This window comes from Phodopus roborovskii, unplaced genomic scaffold, assembly GCF_943737965.1.
Source record: "Phodopus roborovskii unplaced genomic scaffold, PHOROB, whole genome shotgun sequence".
In the NCBI taxonomy this organism is placed as follows: domain Eukaryota; kingdom Metazoa; phylum Chordata; class Mammalia; order Rodentia; family Cricetidae; genus Phodopus; species Phodopus roborovskii.
The window spans coordinates 1,052,071-1,076,128 of NW_026126547.1; the positions used below are offsets into that span (position 1 = coordinate 1,052,071).

A 24,058-nucleotide genomic window follows, 5' to 3' on the forward strand; every position below is an offset into this window, starting at 1 on the left:
CTAACAGAATGGGTGCTAAAACAGAATCCATCCTTCTGCTGCATACAAGAAACATCTCCCATCCAAGTACTAACCAGGCCCAACCCTGCTTAGTTTCCAAGATCAGACAAGATCAGGCATGTTCAGGGTGGTATGGCCACACGTCAGAAACATCTCAACTACAAAGACACTACCTCAGGGTAAAGGATTGGAAGGAAAGCTTTCCAATCAAATGAACCTAAGAAGGAAGCTGGTGTAGTTATCCTAATATCTAACAAAATAGACTTCAAACTAAAATTAATCAAAAGAGATGGAGAAGGACATTCCATATTCATCATAGGAAAAATCCATCAAGATGAAGTCTCAATTCTGAACATCCATGCCCCCAATACAAGGACACCCACATATGTAAAAGAAACATTACTGAAGCTTAAATCACACATCAAACTCCACACACTAATAGTAGGAAACTTCAGCACCCATTCTCATCAATGAACAGGTCTGCTAGACAGAAACTTAACAGAGAAATAAGGGAAACTAATTATGACCCAAATGGGATTAACAGACATCTATAGGATATTCCCCCAAACACAAAAGAATATACCTTTTTCTCACCATCTCATGAAACCTTCTCTAAAATCAACCACATACTTGGTCACAAAGCAAATCTCAACAACAACAACAAAAAAAAATTGGAGTAAACCCTGTATTTTATTTTTTTTAATCTTATTATAGATGGCTGTGAGATACCATGTGGTTGCTTGGAATTAAACTCAGGACCTCTGAAAGAGCAATCAGGGCTCTTAACCTCTGAGCCATCTCTGCAGCCCCCAAGCCCCTATATTTTATCAGATCATCATGGCTTAAAGTTAGAATTCAACAACACCACAAGTTAAGGAGACCTACAAACACATGGAAACTGAATAATGCTCAGCTGAATCACCACTGGGTCAAGGAAAAAATAAGAAAGAGTTAAAGACATCCCAGAATTCAATGAAAATGGGTGTACAACATACCCAAACTTATGGAACACTATGAAAGCAGTGCTAAGAAGAAAGGGCATAGTACTAAGTGTCCACATAAAGAATTTAGAGAAATCTCACACTAGTGACTTAACAGCATACCTGGAAGCTCTAGAACAAAAAGAAGCAAACTCACCCAGGAGGAGTGGATGGCAGGAAATCATAAAATTGAGGGCTGAAATCAATAAACTAGAGAACAATAGAAAAACAAATCAATGAATCAAAGAGTTGGTTTTTTGAGAAAATCAACAAGATGGACAAACTCTTATACAAACTAACCAAAAGGCAGACAGAACATGCAAATTAACAAAATCAGAAATGAAAGGGGGACATAACAACAGATACTGAGGAAATCCAGAGAATCATCAGGTAATGTTTTGAAAACCTGTACTCCACAAAATTAGAAAATTGAAAAGAAATGAACAATTTTCTGGATAGGTACTACATATCAAAATTAAATCAAGGCCACATAAACATCTTAAATAAACCTATAATCCCTAAGGAAATAGAAACAGTATTAAAAGTCTCCCCCCCCCAAAAAAAAAGCCCAGGACCAGATGGCTTCAGCACAGAATTCTAGCAGGATTTCAAAGAAGAGCTAAAACGAAAATTGTTCCAAGCAATATAATCAGAAGAAACATTGCCAAATTCCTTTTATGAGGCTACAGTTACCCTAATATCCAAACCACACAAAGATACAATAAAGAAAGAGAATTACAGACTAATGTCTCTTATTAACATTGAGGTAAAAATACTCAATAAAATACTGGTAAACTGAATTCAAGAACACAACAAGAAAATCATCCACCATGATCAAGTAGGTTTCATCCCAAGGATGCAGGAATGGTTCAATGTAAGAAAATCTGTCAATGTAGTCCACCTTATAAACAGAAAGAAAGAGAGAGAAAGAGAGAAAGAAAAGAAAACAAACAAACAAAAAAACTTGATTGCCTGGTGGTGGTGGAGCTTGCCTTTAATCCCATCCCTCGGGAGGCAGAGGCAGGCAGATCTCTGTGAGTTCGAGACCAGCCTGGTCTACAAGAGCATGTTCCAGGACAACCTCCAAAGCCACAGAGAAACCCTGTCTCGAAAAACAAAACAAAACAATAACAAAAACACATGATCATCTCATTAGATGCTGAAAAGGCCTATGACAAAATCCAACACCCCTTCATGATAAAGGTCTTGGAGAGATTAGGGATACAAGGAACATACCTAAATATAATAAAGGCAATTTACAGCAAACCAACAGCCAACATCAAATTAAATGGAGAGAAACTCAAGGCAATTCCATTAAAATCAGGAATAAGACAAGGCTGTATATTCTCTCTAATCTATTCAGTGTAGTACTCAAAGCTCTAGCTAAACCAGTAAGACCACAAAAGGAGATCAAGGGGATACAAATTAGAAAGTAAGAACTCAAACTTTCATTATTTGCAGATGATATGATAATGTACCCCAAGAATTCTGCCAGGGAATTCCTACAGCTGATAAACACCTTTAATAATGTGGCAAGATACAAGAGTAACTAAAAAAAATCAGTAGCCCTCTGATGGGAGAAGTCATTCTGTAAATATGTTTCTTTTATTGGTTAATGAATAAAACACCGTTGGCATATAGGAATGCAAGATAGGTAGAACTAGGAAACAAGGAAGACTATGGGAAAAGTAATAGAGTAGCGATGTGATCTCAGGAGGAGAAGATGCAAGTCTGGTGTTCTTGGTAAGATAAGACCATGTAGAAATACATATATTAGTAATTATGGATTAATATTTAAGTCAGAGCTAGTCAATAAGAAGCTTTAGTCATTGGCCAACAGCTTTAGCAGTAATAGAGTCATTGTGTGTTATTTTGGGGCTGACGCAGCTGTGGGACCAAACTGGCAGGAAACTCCTCAGAAAGAAATCAGAGAAACATCACTCTTACAATAGCCACAAATAATATAAACATAAAATACTTTGGGGTAACTAAACAAGTGAAAGACCTGTATGACAAGAACTTTAAGTCTTTGAAGAAAGAAATTGAAAAAGATGTCAGAAAAATGAAAAAAAATCTACCATGCTTTTGGATAGGTAGAAACAACATAATAAAGATGGCAATCTTCCCAAAAGCAATCTACAGAGTCAATGCAATCCCCATCTAAATCAAAATACAATTCCTCACAGACCTTTCAAGAACAATACTCAACTTCATATGGAAAAACAAAAAACTCAGGATAGCTAAAACAATCCTGTACAATAAAGGAACTTCCAGAGGCATCACCATCCCTGACTTCAAGCACTACTAAAAAGCCATAGTCTTTAAAAAAAAAAAAAAAAAAAAAAAAAAAAAAAAAGCTTGGTATTGGCATAAAAACAGGCAGGTGGACCAATGGAATAGAATTGAAGACCATGACAATAACCCACATACCTTTGAATACCTACATTTTGACAAAGAAGCCAAAACTGTACAATGGAAAAAAGAAAACATCTTAAAAATGGTGCTGGTATAACTGGATGTCGACATGTAGTAGATCACAAGTAGATCCATATCTATCACCATGTATAAAACTCAAGTCCAAGTGGATGAAAGACCTCAATATAAATCCAACTACACTGAACCTCAGAGAAGAGAAAGTGGGAGACCACTTCTAAAATATAACACTAGCAGCTCAATCACTGAGAGCAATAATCAATAAATGGGACCTCCTGAAACTAAAAAGCTTCTGTAAGGCAAAGGACATGCTGAACAAGACAAAACCGCCTGCAGAATGAGAAAAGACCTTTACCGATCTCATATCTGACAGAGGGCTGATCTCCAAAATGTATAAAGCACACAAGAAATTAGACATCAAAATACCAACTAATCCAATTAAAAGTGGAATACAGATCTAAACAGAAAAGTCTCAAAAGGCCAAAAGACATTTAAGGAATTGTTCAACATACTTAGTCATCAGGGAAATGCAAATTAAAACAACTCTGAGATACCATCTTATAACTGTCAGAATAGCTAAGATCAAAAACACTGATGACAGCTTATGTTGGAGAGGATGTGGAGTAAGGTGAACACTCCTCCACTGCTGGTGGGAGTGCAAGCTTGTACAGCCTCTTTGGAAATCAGTATGGTAGTTTCTTAGAAAGTTGGGGATCAATCTACCTCAAGACCCAGCATTACCACTTTTGGGCACACACACAAAAGATGCTCAATCATACCACAAAGACACTTGCTCAACTATGTTCACAGCAGCATAATAGCCAGAACCTGAAAACAACCTAGATGTCTCTTAACTGAAGAACAGATAAAGAAAATGTGGTACATTTACACAACGGAGTATTATTCAGCTGTGAAAAACAATGGATGGAACTAGGAAAAAAAAAAAAAAATTCTGAGTAAGGTAACCATAGCCAGAAAGAGAAACGCGGTATATACTCATTCATAAGTAGATACTAGATGTAAAGCAAAGGACAACCAGACGACAATACCACCATCCACAGCTCCAGAGACGCTAAGTAACAAGGAAGACCCTAAGAAGTACACACGGATTGCCCTGAGAACGGGAAATAGATGAGATCTCCTGAGTAAACTGGGTCGGGGGTGGAGGTGATAAAGGGGAGGGAATGTTGTTCTTTGCTGCAGCTTCGGGTGATGAAACACAAACCACCAAACTCAACAAACGCACATGGAGTTTATTGGTAAAGGGAGGGAAGGGAGGGGTAGGTGTTAACAGGTCGGGAGCAGAAATGGAAAGAGAAAAGAACAGGAGGAAGGCGCTTGCTTAATAAAAGGGAGAGGGGGCAGTTTAGAACAGGCTCAGCAGTTGGTGCCATGGAGCTGCTGAGTCATGGAGCTGCTCTTGGCCCGGCTCAGCTTGACCCCAGCTCTGCATGGTTTCTGCATGCAGAGTCCTTATGCATCCACAAAGTAGCCATGTAACCTTTGACAGCCTTTGAGCTATCAGCATAATGCCAGGATATAAACAAGCAGCGATCAGCCCATCAGCCCGAGAAGAGCGATCCCAGGGTGAGGGGAGGTCACTCTGAAAAGAGCGATCCTGGGGTGGAGAGAGAACCCAAGGATTAAAGAGGCCCCAGAACCAGGGAAGGTTTCCTAAGGAGAAGGTGCAGGTCCAGGAGAGGGCTGGCACAGAGTGACAGATGGGTGCTAAGGAGAAACCACCAGGGCAGGAGAGGAGTGGCTAGCAGGTACAGGTCCAGGTTGCCTGGGACCCAGGGAGAGCGAGAGGGCAGGATATCAACAGGATGGGGGATGAGAACATGAGGGAATGGGATGTTCGAGTTGGGGGAGGCATGGGATGGGAGAGCAAGAAAGATATCTGAGTAGAGGAAGCCTTACAGGGCTAGGGAGAAACCTGAGGTTGGGGAAATTTCCAGGTATCAACAAGGATGACCCCAGCTAAGATCCCTAGCAATAGTGGAGAGGGTGCCTAAACTGGTCTTCCCTTGTAATCAGATTGGTGATGACCCTAACTGTCATCATAGAATCTTCATCCAGTAACTAACTGATAGAAGCAGGTGCAGAGACCCATATCCAAGCACCAGACCAAGCTACAGGAGTCCAGCCAAAGAGAGGGAGGAGGGGTTATATGAGGGGGGTAATGGGGAGGGATAGGGGGGCAGTCAGGATCATGATGGGGAAACCCACAGAGACTATTGACCCAAACTTCCAGGAGCTCATGGACTCTAGACCAACAGCTGGGTAGCCTACATGGGACTGAACCAGGCCTTTTGTGCGTGGCAGTTGTGTAGCCTGGTCTGTTGTGGACTCCAGGCAGCGGTACCAGGATCTATCCCTAGTGCCTGAACTGGCTTTTTGAAGTCCATTCCATATGGTGAGATGCCTTGCTCAACCTTGATATGGAGAGGGTTAATCCTGCCTCAACTGAATGTGCCAGGCTTTGTTGACTCCCCATGGGAGGCCTTACCCTTTCCAGGAGTGGAAGGGGGTGGGGTTGGGGTGGTGATGGTGGGGAACTGCGGATGGTATGTAAAATGAATTAAAAAAATATAAAAAAACCCCAAATATTTAATAAAATTTAATACTTAACAAAAGTCACTTAAGAAGTTGTCTTAGCGATTTATTTTGTTCTTGTGGCTGTGGTAAAAAGACCTTGAGAAAAGCAACTTAAGGGAGAGAGAGTATTTTGGCTCACAATTTGAGGTTACAGTTTGTCTTACGTACTCTTCTACTGCTGTAATAAAGCACCATGACCAAGGTGCTTACACAAGAAAGCTTTCAGTTGGGGCCTTGCTTACAGTTTCAGTGGGTGAGCTCATGACCGTCCTGGTGGGGGGCATGGTAGCAGGCAGACATGGTGCTGGAGGACTGACTGGGAGTTTACATCTGATCCATAAGTAGGAGGCAGAGACTGGGCCTGGCGCAGGCCCTTGAAACCTTAAAGTCCACGCTCAGGAACCTCCTCTGAGAAGGCCACACCTCTCAGCCCTTCCTAAACCGTTTACCAACTGTGAACCAAACACTCAAGTGTGTGAGCCTATGCGGGCCGTTGTCATCCAAACCATCACGTCTACTCCCTGCCCACTCCATAAGTATTAACAAATGCAACATGTATTTAATTCAACTTCAAAGATCCCATAGTTTTTACAGTCCCAACACAGTTTAAAAACCCAAAGTCTCTGGACACTCAAGGTACTCTCTTGACTAGAACTTTCTGTAAAATTAAAAGCAAAAGCAAATTACATATTTCCAATACACAGTGGCACAGAATATTTGTTACTATTCTGAAAGGGAGAACAGGGCATATAAAACAGGACATCAGGACAAAGCTCAAATCCTGTAACTCCACGTCTGATGTCAAATGGCTTAAAGGTTTGCTCTTTGGATCTCCTGCTCTTTCTAGCTTTGCTGACAGCAACGTGCTTTTCTCTCTTGGGCTGTTTGCAGCTTTCCTCTGCAGATATCCCATGGACTTGAAGCCTCTAACATCTTGTGTGTGTGTTAGGGAGGGGGGTGGCTTCCAACAAAATTCACACTTCACTTTCACATGCACTGGTGTCTCTGGGCCTCCATGCAGGGCCCCCTCTACCATATGCCTGGTCTCAGTGGCTTTCTCTAACCACAGTGGAAGATTCCACAATTCCAATCCTGCCCCCCCAACTTACGCTTGCTTGTGCTTGAACCTGGCCCCTTCCTTGAATTACATTTGCTCAGCTTTGACCTGTTGATGTTTTCCTTGGTTGCATAAGTTTCCCTTTTACAGGTTACAGGATTAGCTGGGCGGAGTCTCACCCTAAGATTCCCTTTATTAGTATACCATCAGGCCTTTCTTTAAACCTCATCTCCTTGAGCACAGGATTTAGCTCCAGCATTATACTCCCTGGTGCTCTTTTTTTTTCTCAAACTGTACATTTCCCCCTTTTTGCTCTATTGATCTTTTTCATTATAGAACTGCTTAAGAATAATCATTAATAACTGTGTGACACAGTCAATACTAGGCTGTTTTGAACTCTTGTTTGCCAAAGGTATTAAGTCCAACACTCTTCAAAATTTAGCCTCAGGGAGATTCTTAAGACAAGGGCAAAAAGCAGCATCTAGTTCACCACCTGACCCAGAAGTCCCCTCTGTACTTTTTCATGCCATTGATTTCTAGCTTTATCCCATTATCATTATTTCTGTTTTCATATGTTTGTTAAGACTGCCTTTTTTTCCTAATATATATTTTAGAAAAATGTTCATGGGCTACCGAGAAGACTATGTGTTCTCCACTGTTGAGATAGATTACTCTGAGATGTTTGTTGAATTCATGTTAATCTGTTGTTCTTTCTTTTCTTTCATTTTTGTTTTTTATTTCTGTTTTGTTTTTGTTTTTGTTTTTTTTTTTTCAAGACAGGGTTTCTGTATGTAGCTTTGGAGTCTGTCCTGAAATTTGCTTTGTAGACCCAGACTGGCCTCGAACTCACAGAGATCCATCTGCCACTGCCTCCCAAGGGTTGGGACTAAAGGCATTCGCCACCACTGATCAGTCTTCCTTCCTTCCTTCCTTCCTTCCTTCCTTCCTTCCTTCCTTCCTTCCTTCCTTTCTTGTAGGATGATCTACCTATTGTTGAAGTCACTGTTGCTGTGTTGGAGTTAATCTGTGACTTTGTGCTTAGTAGTATTTGTTTTATTAAACTGTTCATATATGTTCATATATGTTTAGAATTGTAACATCTTGATGGACTGTCCTCTTAACATGAAGTGACCTCTTTGGTCTCTTTGACTTTAGTTTGACATCTATTTTTTCAGAGTAGTGACATCTATTTGTTTCTTTATTCTGTTTGCTTGGAATACATTTCCCCCCATTATTTCCATGCTAAGTAGCGTGTATCTACTTCTGTTGGTAAGGTGTGTTTCTTGGAGGCAGCAAATAGATATGGACCCTGGCTGTTATTTATTTGATTGTTTTGATACAAACTGGTAGTCTGTGTCTTTTGAATGGAGAGTAAAGACCACTGATACTCAAGGTTATAGTAGAAAGGTATGGATATTTCCTGTCATGTTGTTGCTGACTTTGTAGTGTTTGGGGTTTTTCTAATAATCATTCTTTCCTACTGTTTCAGCACCATTTTCCCATGTAACCCCTTGATTTAAAAAAATTATGTATATAAGTGTTCTATTGGCATGTACAACTTTATGCCAGAAGAGGGTATCACATATCACTATAGATGATTGTGAGCCACCATGTAGTTGCTGGGAATTGAACTCAGGACCTCTGGAAGGACCACTGAGCAACCTTTCAGCCACACTTCTTGATATTTTAACATTTTCTTCAGATTAAAGAATTTTTCCAGTATGCTTTATTGAGCTTAATAATGATAAGTCACTTAGCCCGATTTTATTATTAATTTTGGCAGATACCTTTCCTGTTCTAGTAGTCTGAGTTGGTGGCTGGGATTTTTTAGAACTTCATATTCATCATTCTATGTCCTTTTAAAGTTTCTGTTGAGGGACTAGAGAGATTATATGAGTTTTAAGATGCAGCGATGGAAGGGGTTGGAGAAATGGCTCAGCTGTTACGAGTACTTGCTGCTCTTGAAGAGAACCCAGGTGGCGGCTCACACCAGTTTGTAAATCTAGTCGTAGGACATCTGACATTTGGATTCTGTGGGCATCAGGCATGCAAGTGGTACACATACATACATGGATGTTTCTACGGATATACAAAATGTCCTTTTAAAGATGGATCTCAAGTAACCCAGGCTAGCCTTGAATGTTCTGTGTAATAGTTGAGGATGACCTTGAACTTCTGATCTTTCTGCCTCTGCTCCCCAAATGCCAGTTTAGGTGGTCCAAGGAATTAAATTCAGGGCATCATGCATACTAGATAAGCATGCTACCAACTGAGCTACATATTATATTTTATGTATGTATGTGTGTATGGGTTTATATTGGAGGTTGGGTACACATGTACATAAATATGCTTGCTTGTAGAGGCCAGATGTCAACACTGGATGTTTCTCAGGAGCTACCCACCTTGCTTTTTGCAACAGATGAGGGACAAAGAGGAGATCACAGCCTTGATGACCCATTTGCCCCCATGACGTCACCAGCTGAGTGTCCACTCGGAAAATGGGAAGCTGCTGACCTACATTTCCACAGCTGACAGTGCCTCTCCTTCCCTCAGAGGGCTGCACTAAGTATTCCCCCAGCACACACAACACGCTTCCTCTTTTCATACCATATGCATTAAAGAATGAGGGATCTCACTTTCTGAACTATGTGTTACACACGTTAAAGGTGAGATGACAAGTAAAGGCACTTGCTGCCAAGCTTGATGACCTGCGTTTGATGCCCAGGATCCACATGGTGGAAGGAAAAAACTGATTCCCATAAGTTGTCTTCCGACCTTCCATAACATTAGCACACACATAAGTGTAATGAAAATATCCCTTAAACAGGAATATATTTGTTTGAGAAGCTAGCTCACAGCCACTATAACTCCAGGAGCAACTGATGTCTCTGATTGATAAGGGCACCAACAGACTTGCACATCCCCACTCACAGATGAAACACACACACATAATTAAAAACATGTAAGATTTTTTAGAAAGTATATCACATATAAAAGAACAAAAACAGTCAATAGCAAAAGCATGCAAGGCAGTGATGGCGCATGCCTTTAATTCCAGCACTTGGGAGGCAGAGGCAGATGGGTCCCTATGAGTTCCAGGACAGCCAGGACTATTACACAGAGAAACGATGTCTTAAAAAGAAAAAAAAAAAAAATCAAAAACCAAAACCCAAAGTATACAGTGTAAGTAATATATCCTTGGCATAAGTGTTTAGGGTAGGGATGACGGGGATTGAATTTAGTTCATCATGTATGCCAGGCGAGTGCTTTACCATTGAACTATACCCCATACCTATAAATGATTTTTTTTCTGGATTTTATGGCAAAGCTTCAGATTCAGCAGGAGAAACTCAGTGTAGACAGGTGTAGGGGTTTTATAAGGAGCAAAAAAAAAAAAAAAAAAAAAAAAAAAACCTCCCTAAAAGTCATAGAAAGAAAACAGATAAATCCAACAGATTTTCTTTTTTAGCTCTTTTAATTTTATTCACCAAACTATCTCACTAGCCAACTTAAAATTGTTTTACTAATATTATTTTGTTTTATGTGTATGGGTATTTTACCTGTATGTATATCTGGCCACTCCTTGTGGAGGTCAGAAAAGGACACTGGATCTTTTGGAACTGGTGTTACAGATGGTTGTGAGCTACCATGTGGGTGCTGGGCGTTGAACCCGGGTCCTCTGGACTATCAGCCAGTGCTCTTACTGCTAAGCCATCTCTTCAGGTTCCCACTCCATTTCTTGTTTTTGAAATAGGGCCTCACATAGTGCAGGCTGGCCTTGAACTTCCTATATAGCTAAGGATGAACTCCACCTTCTGATCTTCTTGCGTTTTAGGATTACAGGTGATGCCACTATACCTGATTTATGTGGCTGGAAATCCAACAGGGCTTTGTGCATGCCAGGCTGTTCTCAAACATAGCAGACCACCAAGGATGACCTTGAACTGTACTGATCCCTCTGTCTCCATCAGCTAAGTGCTGGGATCACAGGTATGTGGCACAGCATTCCACTTCCAATCATTGCTGGTGGAGGGTAGTGGGTGGGTGAAAGAGGCTGACACCATGCAGCTCTGGCTGGCCTAGAACTCATGGTATAGACCAGAGTGGCTGCAGACTTGCAGTGACCCTTTTGGCTTCTGTTTTTTGAGTGCCATCATTGATGTGACAGTATTAGATCCCCAGGAACTGGAGTTAGAGATGGTTGTGAGCTGCCATGTAGTTGCTGGGAATTGAACCTGGGTCCTCTGGAAGAGCAGCCAGTGCTCTTAATCGCTGAACCATCTCTCCAGCTCAGAGATTTGCCTGCCTCTGCCTCCTGAGTGCTTGGATTAAAGGTGGGAGCCACCACCACCAGGCCTTGTCCTCTCAAAGTTAACAATGTATTTGTCTGAAAGAGAAATGTGCACCCTCAGAGAGTAGAACAGATATGTAGTGTGTAAGCATCTAATGCTCTATCAGAGTCAGAGTAATAAAGACATTTTTCTGTCAACTCTGGAGATACATGAAATTTAATCTCATCTGTGTCTGAGTGGAATGAAACACAAGGAAGCATTAAATTATTTTTCAATTTAATTTCTGCATAATAGTTATATTCTGTCCCATAGTTTAATGATAAATTGTGTCCATCAGAATATATCTCAGGAGTTGGGTGTGGTGGTGCACGGTGGCTCAGGCCTTAAATCTCACCATGCCTGACTACATTTTGTTTTGTTTTTTGAGTCAGGGTTTCATTATGTAGCTCTGGTTGTCCTGGAACTCGCTATGAAGATACCAGGCTGGCCTCAAATTCACAGAGATCAGCCTACACCTGCCTCCCAAGTTCTGGGATTAATGTTACACCAAGCTTTTATTTTTAATTATGTGTATTTATGGGTATATGCACACGAGTACAGATTTGGTACTGGGAATTGCATTCAGGTCCTCTGCAAGAACAGTAAGCACGCAACGACTGAGCCATCTTCCAGTATATAAATGCAAGAGCCACTTATCAATGTTGAGATTTAAAAATACCCTATTGAAATATTGGTGGCACATGCTTTTAATCCGAGCACTTGGGAGGCAGAGGCAGGCAGATCTCTGTGAGTTCAAGGCCAGAATGGTCTACAGAGCTAGTTCCAGGACAGGGTTTGGAGAGAAGAGGCATATTCATTTTGGGGGATTTATTTGAGAGTCAAGCTATCCAGGCTGGCCTCATGCTCCCTATGAGATCTAGATACTCCCAAGTGCAGGGTTGCAGGTGAGGAGTCATTCCTTTCTTCCAGTTTCTCTGCTGCTGCCTCTTGCAAGGAGCAAATGCCTGAATTAGGAATGAACAGCCAATGAAATCATCTCTGGCTGTCTTAGTGCTTCTTGAACACTTTCTCCTGGCTAAACTAAACTGTGAGTCTCATCCAAACTGTAGGCCATGTCTTCTACATTAGTATAGCATATAATAGCTACCCAACAATTAACTGAATAAATTTACAAATGATCTAAATACAGTTACTGGGATTTTGACCATGACCACCAGGTGGCTCTCATTTCCAAAAGTCTCAGCAATTCCCTTGGAAGTAAGATTGGCTTGGGGGGAAGGGAAGAGGGACCTAAGAAACTTTAATGTGCCCAAAGAGGATACTATTTTTTTTTTTTTTAAGATTTATTTCATTTATTAAGTATAGTATTCTGTCTGCATGTCTGCCTGCAGGCCAGAAGATGGCACTAAATCTCATTATAGATGGTTGTGTGCCACCATGTGGTTGCTGGGATTTGAACTCAGGACCTCTCGAAGAGTAGTCAATGCTCTTAATCTCTAAGCCATCTCTCCAGCCCCTTATTTATTTATTTAATTAATTTATTTATTTACAGACAGGGTCTCTCTACATAGCCCTGTCTGTTCAGGAACTATGTAGACCAGGCTAGCTTTGAACTCAAGAGATCCACCTGCCTCTCTGTTTCCTGAATGTTGGGATTACAGGTATGAACAATTGTGATTTTTGCTTAAAAAAAAAAATTTAAAGATTTATTTTGTGTTTGTTGGTGTTTTGCCTGCATATATGTCTTTGGGGGCAGGAAATTTATGGAAAAAAAACACAGGGAAATTATGTGTGTGCATTTAAGTGTTGTATGGGCAAGAACTAAATGACTGTCTTTTTGTTTGTCTTTCTAGACAGGGTTTCTCTGTGTAGTTTGTCTGAAACTAGACTTACAGATAGTTGTGAGCTGCCATGTTGGTGCTGGGAATGAAATCCCTGTGCAAGAGCAGCAAGTGCTCTTAACCACTGAGCCATCCTTCTCCCATTTTTTTTTAGGGGGGGGGAATAGTCTTGCTATGCAGACTAGGCAATGGTACATGCCTTTAATCCCAGCACTCAGAAGGCAGAGACAGGAGAATCTGAGTTCAAGGCCAGTCAGTCTGTTCTACAAAGGGAGTTCCTGGACAGCTGGGGCTGTTACACAGGAAAACCCTGCTTAAAAAGTAATGACGTTGGTCTTTCTGCTTCAGCCTCCCAGAGTGCTGAGGTTCCAGGAGTGCACCAGCACACCTTGCTTTAGTTTGTTATTTTGTGTGTGGGGGTACATACCACGGTGCACAAGTGGAAATGAGGATGACCCTTAGAAGTCAGTTCTCTCCTCCCATCTTGTGGTCCCCAGGAATTGAACCTTGGTCATGAGACCTTTATCTGCTGAGTCATCCCATTAGTTCTGTAGCTCATCTTTAAGTTCAGTCTTCAAACTAACAGTATCAACACTGCCAGAAGGCTTGTTGGAAGTACAGCTTCTGCCAGGTGTTGATGGTGCACACCTTTAATCCCAGCACTTGGGAGGCAGAGGCAGGTGCAGATCTCTGTGAGTTCAAGGCCATCCTGGTCTACAGAGGTAGTTCCAGGACAGGCTCCAAAGCAATACAGAGAAACCTGTCACAACAAAAATGCAGTTTCTTTCCTAGACCCAAACTCAGGAATTCAAGGCTTTCAGTGACTCCAGTGCAAGAAGGGTAAGGGGTTCTCTGTGTAAAACCAACTCCAGGTTTTCTTAGCCAAAGGACTGAAGACAATGCTGGAGGATTTTTTCCTAACCTTTTTCAATATCCTCTATTTTAACCTCCATGGTAGCATACATCATATAGGCATGGTGGGGGCGGGGTTACAAGGAAAAGCTGTACATTGAGGACTGGTTTAGCAGGATCCTTAAGACTTCAATCATCTCCCCTTCCTTGTACCTTAACATCCCACAAGCTACTGGTTTTCAGCCCTGACTACATGGTAAAACCACCTTGGGGAAACTTAAAAAGGTCCACACACCGTAACTCATGTCCCTGAGATTCTGGTCTAGATGGCCTGAACACACACGAGTATCCCCAACTCTACCTGTAGTTTCTGTCCCCAGCACTGACCAGTGCCAGGTTGTACAAAGGTATAATCACAGGAAAATTATTTGTAAGCGCTTAAGCGTTGTATGTGTAGGATTACTTCATAAAAAGAAATGTCTTTTTGTTGTTGTTCTAGCCAGGGTTTCTCTGTGTAGTCTGGCTTTGTGGACTAGGCTGGCCTTGAACTGACAAGAGATCTGCCTGCCTCTGCCTCCTGAGTGCCAGGATTAAAGCCCTGTGCCACCACCTTGCTTGTCTTTTATTTTTTAAGGCAAAGTCTTACTATGTAGTTCTGGCTGGCCTGGAATTTGCTATGTAGACCAGGCTGGCCTTGAACTGAGATCCACTTGCTTAGATTAAAACTGTGCCACCACACCCAGCTAAGCTTTCATGTTCACCAATTCCATCCTTTATTTTCACAGACATCACTTACACAGATGATGTCTAGTGCATTGGTTTTCTCAGGTGATCAGAATCCTGAGACCTTCAAGGAGTCTGGCCAACAAAAACATACTGTTTACCGTTTTCACTCTCACAAGACTGTTTGCTCTAGAAGCTAAATGGAATGGTGTCATTACTCTTGACAGTGGATCAAATGTGTCCCTATTGATCTGGAAAAACCTCCCATTTCTAGCCTGATAGGTATCCATGGATATAGCCTAGAAGTATATGAAGAGTAAAAGCAGTCCCAGAGACAAAGAGCTTGAGAATCTCTGGCCAGAACCACTGGACACAATCATTTTGGGAAAGAGAAGATTGAACTAATTTGATGCTTAGTCAGTCCTTCAACTGTGGATAAACCAGGGACCATCTGGGCAGCAAGCTTTTATGAGCCCTTCTAAATAACACAACAGAAAAGAGGAAGTGGTTATGGACCAAGCATAAAACAATCTGCTCTGACTTACTCTGCAGAGGCCTTACTAAGGATCATTGAAACCCAGATGATTCCAAAGTGGCTAGACCTCAGGCCACTTCAGGTGGGGGGACCCTCTCAAGCCCATACCCATCTGTGAACCACAATGGATGACAGATCCCTCCCCAATCACCACATAATCCCTTAAATAAGAGACATCGGCACAAGGCTGTCATTCACTTTTCCGCATACTTTATTTGTTACAAACATACAATTTTTTAAATATAGACTGTAAAACTCCATTTGCAAAATCTGCTATTGGAAGGAGTGCACACCAGCAGGAAGGATTCTTAAACTTTTTATTTCTATGAGTTTTTCTGTCAGTTTTGCTAGTTAGTGGTAATACGGGACCCGCCATTTTACAGACCTGTCTGAAGCTTCTGGCTGTATTCACATTCCTCTTTGAAGCAGCCCTGCTTGTCTCACAATTCATCAGAATCTGAGCTTCAACCTACAGGCGGTGAGGTCACCAACCCGTCTGGACTCTGCTTTGAACGGTTTTCAGGAAGTGTGGTTTCTGGATGGGTACTGCACTTCATGGATTGTTGAATTGCCCATGCAGCTATGTTTGTTAAAGTGCATTCTTCTTTTAAAAAATAAGAGGAATAATCTTTACTCTTTAACCAAGGTACTTAAAAAAATGAACTTTTTGGTCTCTCAGCAGATATTTCCCAAATTGATCCTACCACTACAAATTTTAGTGTTCTATTTACAAATGTTTATAGGGTTCTGGGTGGAGGGGACTTTATAAAATCAAAGGTGCAGCTTCACTTGAAGCAGAAACCAGCTCTACAAATCCATACACAGGCATACACACTGGTTCACGATGCATAATAAGCATGTTGGTATTTACAGACTAAAGACATTCCAAACCCTCTTTAGAGTAATTCCAACCTAAGCTAATTGTACATCTAGAGCAGGAAGTTGTCTCCTGTTCTTGAGATTTGGCTTTAACTCATTCAAAAAATGACTTCTGCAGATTCCCAACTAGGACACCAGTCCCAGCTTTGGAGTGAAGAGCCTAGCTTAACAGACCACTGTAGACAGCACAGGCAGCGGAAGATTCCTACAGAACACAAAGTGTGTCATCTGCATTGTACTAACAAACTGGAAAGACATCTGCATGAAGATTCACAAGAGTAAATGCCTGATACAACTGTTCTAACTTCAGGGGGAAAAAAGCCCAAATACACTAACAATCCTAATTTCAGATAGCAAGGTCTTGGGAAAGTAACTAAAACACAATTGCCTGCCACCAAAACACACAAAACCACACTCTTTGTAAAAAGTAAGTCATGATGACCTACAGCCCAAGTCTCTAGACTTTTTGCCCAACCTCCTGACTTCAGACTCCTAAGAGCTTTGGTTATAAAGATAGTGACATGTGGGCTTGGAGAAAAGGGTTTATTATAAACTCCTCCAACACACTGTGCTCAGGGATATAATCCTGCTCATTTTCTTGGACTTCCTGCATCTATATTTCTCTATGACAGACATTTAAAAGGGAAGAAACAAACTTCTTGTCACTCCATTTCCAAACACTAAGATTAACTAACCATCGTGATCTTGCAACACAGGGCACAAAATATTTTGCCTTTAAGAACTAAGAATTTTGTTGAAAAAGTTAGCCACTGAAGAGTTCCTGAAGATGGGAAAATGGACACACCTGTGCCTTTTGCAATTCACTAGTGGACACTGAACAGACCTACTACTGTTTTCTCTCCAGAACTCTGGATCACAACTCTCGATCCTCTTATCCACCACACACCAGTGGGCAGTAGTGTAGTGGACATAAAATCTGATCATAGAACCTCATGCTTATAGTTAAAAATCTTTCTCCAAGTGTTAGAATCATGAAAAGGCTTTAACTTCTAACAAAGCTCTATTCTCTTTATTAGAAGTCCTATTGAGACTACAATATGGCATTTACTGTTTTAACATGGCTCTCTCTACCTATCCAAATTGGAATGTCCAATTCAAGAGGCATTTGGTTTTCAATTGAAAGTAAAAGTGAATACAGGTGGTTACAAGATTACACTGGTAGCTATTTCCTCAGGAAATATAAAATACATTCATAAAGGCCTTAATTTGGGTCAGGAGTACCCACATCAATGGGACTCACTAGGGTAATAAATTTTCCAAATTTAATTTTCAATATTGACAACAACACATAAAAGTTTATTAAATCCTTTAGTAAATTCAAATTGTGAGGACTGAAAAAGGTAACTTTAACTAGCAAAGTCAGAGATACCTTCAGAATTCACCTTTTATGAGGCTAGCTATCTCGTGAAATTTCTGGGGGCCAGTATTTGAAAATAACTTAGGTTTTCTAAATTAAAAGCAGGGGAAATGAATTATATTTTGCCATTTCCACCTTACATCTGAAATTTCCAACAGGACAGGACATGAACTTTTTCTTTTTTCTCTATATTTAAGGTAAACGTGGCTCTTTTTTTCTTTTTTCTTTTCTATAAACTACCTCTCTCCCTTCCCTAGCCCCCCTCCCCACACCCACCATCCTGTGTATTGAAGGGAGTTATGACTCTTTAGGAAGACAGCTAATTGATTTACAGTACTCTAAAACCAACCCTGAAAACAGATAATCTCATTCACTTACTATAACTTCAGTGCTGTTGTTGACAGAAAAGAGAAAGTTACCTTAAGGCTCAAGGGAAAGCAACTCATTAAATTGTGAATGCAGCATTGTTTACTCTCCCATCCATTGGAAACTAGCAAATGCATTCTAATCAAGAATACAAACTTTCTAACATTAGCAAAGATCTCTATTCTCCTTACATAGAACAATACTCGGAAGTGGATTATCTAGGGGCCTGAGAAACCATGATCCACATCACACATGATCCATGTATTTCATGTTCAAAAAGTGCTTTATCTTTGAGAACTACGTCAGGGTAAAAATGGAAATATACAATGCAAAGTCACTTGACACCTTTTCAAGTGAAGTAAGTACCAAGTGGGAAAGGAGCAAAAAGATGGAGGCTCTGTTCTCTGAACAGGCCTTACATGTGACTTTTAGGGTATACTAAATCAAAATTGTCTTAAGAATTAGTAACAGTGGGCTTTTATACCACTATATTTTAAAACCTGAGATTGGACATCAAAGCAGTCAACTTTGTTACTCATCAGAGCAATTCTGATACTTCCTAAAAATAGAAGAAAACTCAATTAAATTCAGGGTCAAAAAACATTAACGCCCCCCAATCAAAAACATATTAAGAGTGCTGCAGAACGACCACTCTCAGCAAACAGGTCATTTTAACACAAGCGTAAGTCACTTCTTCCCCTTCTCACTGGTCAAGGCCACACTATTTTCAAATGAATATCTACTGAGAGATCAGTTGTGCATTGGACAAAGTACCATAATTGGGTTAAAAATGAAAACAAAATTTACAGTGAAGAATACTTATGTGCATGACTTACACACTCCAGCCTCTTTTACTTCCATCCACCTCAAGGGCAAGGTGGATGCAAATAGTCGCCTGTGTAGATTGTTCTACACCCCTGTAAAGCCAGTCAAGGTCACATTAACAAATCATCCTCAGCAACTCCAGTGCCTGAAGTGTGCAGCCATTTACAGACCACTCAATATGAGGGCATTATTATAACCAGCCTCTTTTTGCCCACAACCCTGCATTTTCAGGTAAGACAGGATAATTGTTTTGTTTTGAGAAAACCGAAGCTTGAATCTTTAAAGACCTGCAATTTACTGCAAAGTGATCTAGAGGTAACAAAGGAAGCAGGAGGCTAATGGCTGCCTGAACCAAAAGCCTCTCAATCATTTTGCAGTAAATAATTATGGAAAGTGACATGACAAGTAGCCGTATGCACTTCACAGCTACAGTCATTTGTACCACCTACATGCCTTCAACAGATACATAGGGTGTCTGGGTTTTTGGTTTGCTTTTGTTTGATTTTTGGTGCCATGCAGATTTATGTTTTGTTTTGTGCTGTAATCGCACTGAAGAATTTGCTGACAAGAACTGCCGTTAGACTTGCTGAAATGATGTGGAGGGACAATAGAAACCATTAAGAAGTAGAAGGCTCTCTGCATAGATATTTTTTTTCTCTTTGATTTTCTTAAAAACATGTGTTTGTATACAGTAGCCTGAGAAACAAACATTTCAACAATAATTTGAAATGGAGTTTTTGCTCCAACTTCTCAGGAATGTGACTATTTTCATTAGCTGGGATATCTGCCAAATTTAAAAGAAAAAAAAAAAACCCTCTAAATCTTCATAGTAGCACTTCAAAAACAAAACAGAAAAGTTGGTAGCTTCCCATAATTTGTACAATGCCATTTTCTGACAGAAGTTAACAAAGACCAACACCTTCAAAAAACTAGTATTTATGAGCTGACTCTCCACATTTGCAGATTTCTATTGTCCCTAGTCCCTGGAATGGGGATCAGTGAAATGCTACAATTAATCCCCATCCCTCTGCTATCTTCCTACAGTGGGAAGAGAGGCTATGAACCACCCCCTGCAGGAGAAATAAACCTTAGAGATTGGTTAAGACTTAAAAACCCACCACTATGACATTTACCACTTAATCTTACAAAGGCAGGTCAAAATTTTAATATAAATTACTTTTGCCAACACATAGCTTATGCATTCTTTGCTCCTTTTTTTGGAGGATTCTCAAATTGATATCTAAAGATTTACATATGATATATTACTGTTATATGGTCTAATGACTAAGAAAATTTCTCTGGTAACCAAAGCTGATGCCATATATGGTAGTGTTCTTGGCATATACTCTATATGCCTCAGACCACTTCCACATTCTTTCTATTCAGCTAATTATAGCTTAGTAGCCACTGGTGAAGGATTGTGAAGACCCTGTCATTTCTACAGAATAGAAAGGCAAGGCTAGTTACTGCAATTCAGCCAAATAAAAAGAAAAAACAAACAAAAAACAAAAACCAACCCCTTGAAAAGGAGAGGTACTGCACCTTTGCAAAATTGAACTGGCTCACTGCAGCTGAGCAACAGAACCACCACTGAAGCAAGAAAACAAGTTGGTCTATACAGGAATTGTACATGATTTGAAAATGAAAACGTTACAGCAATCAACAAATAGCTGCAACCTTAATTTTCATTGCTGCCTCAGAGTTTGAAACTATGAACAGTTTCTGCAAACCTAATGCTAGCTTCTCAGCTCCTTTACTAAAAGTAGGGATTTGTTCTCCGCAGCAAAGAAACAAACACTCAAAACACATAGGTAAATACAGCAGGACATTATTGAAAACAGCTGCCTTGTAGTACAAAATACAGTACAAGTATACGGATGTCATTAGAACATCAAAAATACTATTGCTCCCATACAATTTAGGAAACATTCTTTGCAACGGAGAAAAATTTAAAAGAAAAGCTTTAAAAAAATCTGTTTAAAAATTCTACTGTGGATGATGAGAGTAGAGAAATAGTCTGTAAGGGCACCAGTGTTTGTGGCTCTCCCATTTTGAAGTCTAAGATCAACAATATTCTGAATCAGTCTAATTTTTTTTTCAAAGCCTGATTTTATATACACAGTATTTCCCTCCCTCTCAGCCACAGACTTGAAAATGACCTTTTTGTATATTACTTATTTCCCAATAAATACAAAAAGATTGTATAGATCGAATACCAAAATAAGATAATAAAAAGGATATGCAATAAATTAAAAAGGCAGCTCAAATAAAGGGCAGGCATGCAGTTAAAAAGAAATACTAAGATTGTGGAGGTGGGGTTACTTGCCTCCTGGTTCTTGAGAAGGTGTCACACAAATACCTGAAAAACTTTGGAAAGAACATTAGCTCCCATTCAATTCAAAGTTGCCTAGGTCTATGACATTTCTAGGAATACCTTTTGATGGGGTGGGGTTAACTTGATTAGAAAAATCATTTATACTGAAAATCCATTTAAAATATAGAAGAGGCGATCCTTGAAAACCCCAACTTTTATTCTTGAAAGACAGCTGGATAAACTGGCAAACGCCAGTCTGTTGAAATTTCAAGATGGTATAAAAATGCTTCCAGGATAGAGTCAGCATTCATGGTCACTTCAGCTCCATTCACAGATGGATTTCAGCTTCCACCGGGTGCAATGCTTGAATCATTCATCCATCATTTGCCAACTTTGATTGTGAGGTACTGAATACAATGGATCAAGTTCTTAAAAATTTATTTTAAAAGAATAAATGATGCTGGAATTCTGGACCTGAGGATCATCAGTATTTCAGTAAACCCACAGATTAAACTGAAGGTAAATTAAGACTTCAGTTCTGGTTGTTTCCAACTTCTCCGTGAGGATGTATATTCCATTAAAGCTCAGGCTTGTAGCCACACTGTTCCTTTTTGCAGATAGTCAAGTTTTTAGGTTTAAAATGCAGCCAGCCAGTGGCTGTAACAGCCGAATTAGCCATAATTCACTAGCTCATGTGGTGGAGCCACAGGGACCCAGCTCTCACTCATGGTAAGCCATTTCTTGGTAATGACCTCCATATTGAAGAAATCAAGGGAAGAACTTTAGTGAGCAGCAACCAAACCACTCAAATAATCCGTCTTGTGCTTTATGCCTGACCTCTTGTGCCTACCTCAGCAATCCCCATTGTAAAATTGCTTTTGTTTTTTTTTTTTGGAAAAAAAAATGGCCAACTGTTAAACTATTTTAGTAATGGATTCTAGTTCAAGCTTTGAGATCTGAATTCATCTGCATCCCGGAAAACAATTCTGCAAAGAAAAGACAGGGGCCTTGGTCCAGGTTCCACGCAAAACCATTTCTTTAAAAATGGATCCAATTGATTTTTTGAATTCTCCGATGGCTTCTTGAATTCTTATCTTGCCCTGTCCATGATTGTATAAAACTGCATTCCTTTTCATAAACCTGTACCCTCAGAACCGGGTAACTGCAAAGGCCTCTTTCTTCTCCAAAGATTCCATAAAGACCTAGATCCAAAATGCTGATTTCGATGGAGGTGATGGAGTAGACGCTGCAATAGTGAGGCCTGGAGGGATCCTAAGACCAGATCGCCCAGGTACAACACAAATTCAACTATTACCAGTGGACGAGTCTGGGTAACTCAAGATGTGGTTTTTGTCCCAGACGTTCGAAAACCTATCCCCTCCAGTGTCATCCTGATGAATTTACGAACCTCGGTTTTAAACAGAAGCTGAGACTCTTGCGCAGGTGAGGAGATGCTGCTGTCCTCTTTGCAGGTTGCTGGCAGTTCCTTGGAACTTAACTGCTTTTCTCTAATTGTCTGTGACTGTTTCCTTATGGTTATTTCTCTTAACTATATTATTTTAAATTTTGTTTTCTCCGTCTGCGGCCTCCCCAGATCCCTCTCCACTAGCTCACTGGGGACGAGTAGGAAAGGGAACTGTCTAGCCAAGGGGGATGGTGGTGGGGTGGGGGAGGCCAGTACGGGAAGCTGCCGTTTCAATCCTCATCCACTTCCTCACCCTCCGACTCATCGCCGCCGCCGCTGCCCCCACCGCGTCGCTCGTAAAGCTTATCCCTCTGTCGCTCCTGGATTTCTTTCATCTCATCTGCATACCGACAGAAGGCGCCTCCAAACTTGCCCCAGGCCTTGAAGGGCACGGTGATGGCATTGCGGTAGGACGGCTTCACCTCGCTCACTCGCAGGAACACCCCGTACTTGTTGCAGCCGACGTCGAAGAAGAAGCGTTTGGAGTCCACCGTGATGGAGGTGCCCTCCGGGAGCTCTCCGTACAGGCCGCCCCCTGGGCCGCCGGCGCCGCCTCCCGGGCCGCCGGCCAGCTCGTCATCCTCGCCCCCGTAGTCGTCGATGAGCTTGGCCAACGCGTCGCGGAACTCGATGAGGCCCTGCGCTGGGAGCGCGATGGTCTGGCCGCTCTGCAGGCCGCCGGGCCCGGGGCCCCCGCCGAAGCCGCCGCCGCCGCGGTTCACCGTCTGACGGATGCGCAGGAAGCGGCCGCGCTGGTTCTCCTTGAGGTCCAGGTAGTACTTGCGGTTCTCGCGCACCAGGAACTCGCTCTTGAGCGCGCGGCGCGGCCCGCCGCCCTCCTCGGCTCCCGCCGCCAGCTGCTCCGGGCTGCTGGGACCCAGCTGCGCGTAGTGCTCGATGAAGTCGCCCAGCGAGTCGCGGAACTCGGCGGCCACCGCCATAGACAGCGTGAGGCGGCTCTTGGAGCCGCCCGCGCCCACCTCGGCGATCTTGAGGAAGCGGCCCTTGGCGTTCTGCTTCACGTCCAGGTAGAAGCGCTTGTTCTGGATGTCCAGTCGCTTCGAGGCCAGCTCCTGCGTCTCCTGCTCGCCGCCGGGCCCGCCGCCGCCGCGGGGCGCGGGCTGGAAGCCGCCGGGCCCGCCGCCACCGCGCTCGCTGCCGCTGTCGCCGTCCGCCATCTTCTCGGCCGCCGCCTCGCCGCCGCCCGCTGCGCTCGCGCCCCCGCCCTCCGCCCTGCGGCTCGCGCTCCGGGGCCCCCCAGCCTCGCCCGCCGGCTCCTCACGCGCGCCCGCCGCTCATCGCCGGCCGCCGCCGCCCCCCATCGCCTCCGCGCCCCGCCCCCGCGGCTTCCGTGCTGCACGGCCCGCTTCCGGCGCGCGGTCCTCGTGACGTCACTCCACCCCGCCCATCGCCGCCGCCTCCCGGCCGGAAGACCCAGCAAGGCGGCGGGGCGCAGGGGTGACGTCACTGGCCGCGCCAGGGAAGCGCCCTGCGGCCCTCTGGGTGCCTGAATGTCGCGC

At 42.2% G+C, this 24,058-nt stretch overlaps 1 protein-coding gene across 1 annotated transcript; it reads right to left on the reverse strand.

Annotated features, from left to right (window-relative positions):
• Positions 1-15,499: 15,499 nt before the first annotated feature.
• Purb (purine rich element binding protein B) lies at positions 15,500-23,844 on the reverse strand. Its single transcript, XM_051200544.1, has one exon. It carries the CDS (start codon positions 23,714-23,716, stop codon positions 22,769-22,771), a length of 948 nt encoding a protein of 315 aa, XP_051056501.1. The 5' UTR covers positions 23,717-23,844; the 3' UTR covers positions 15,500-22,768.
• Positions 23,845-24,058: the final 214 nt, after the last annotated feature.

What these genes read in the sequence shown, in the direction of transcription:
- Purb (XM_051200544.1), bottom strand. Translation starts at nt 23,716, where the DNA reads ATGGCGGACGGCGACAGCGGCAGCGAGCGCGGTGGCGGCGGGCCCGGC.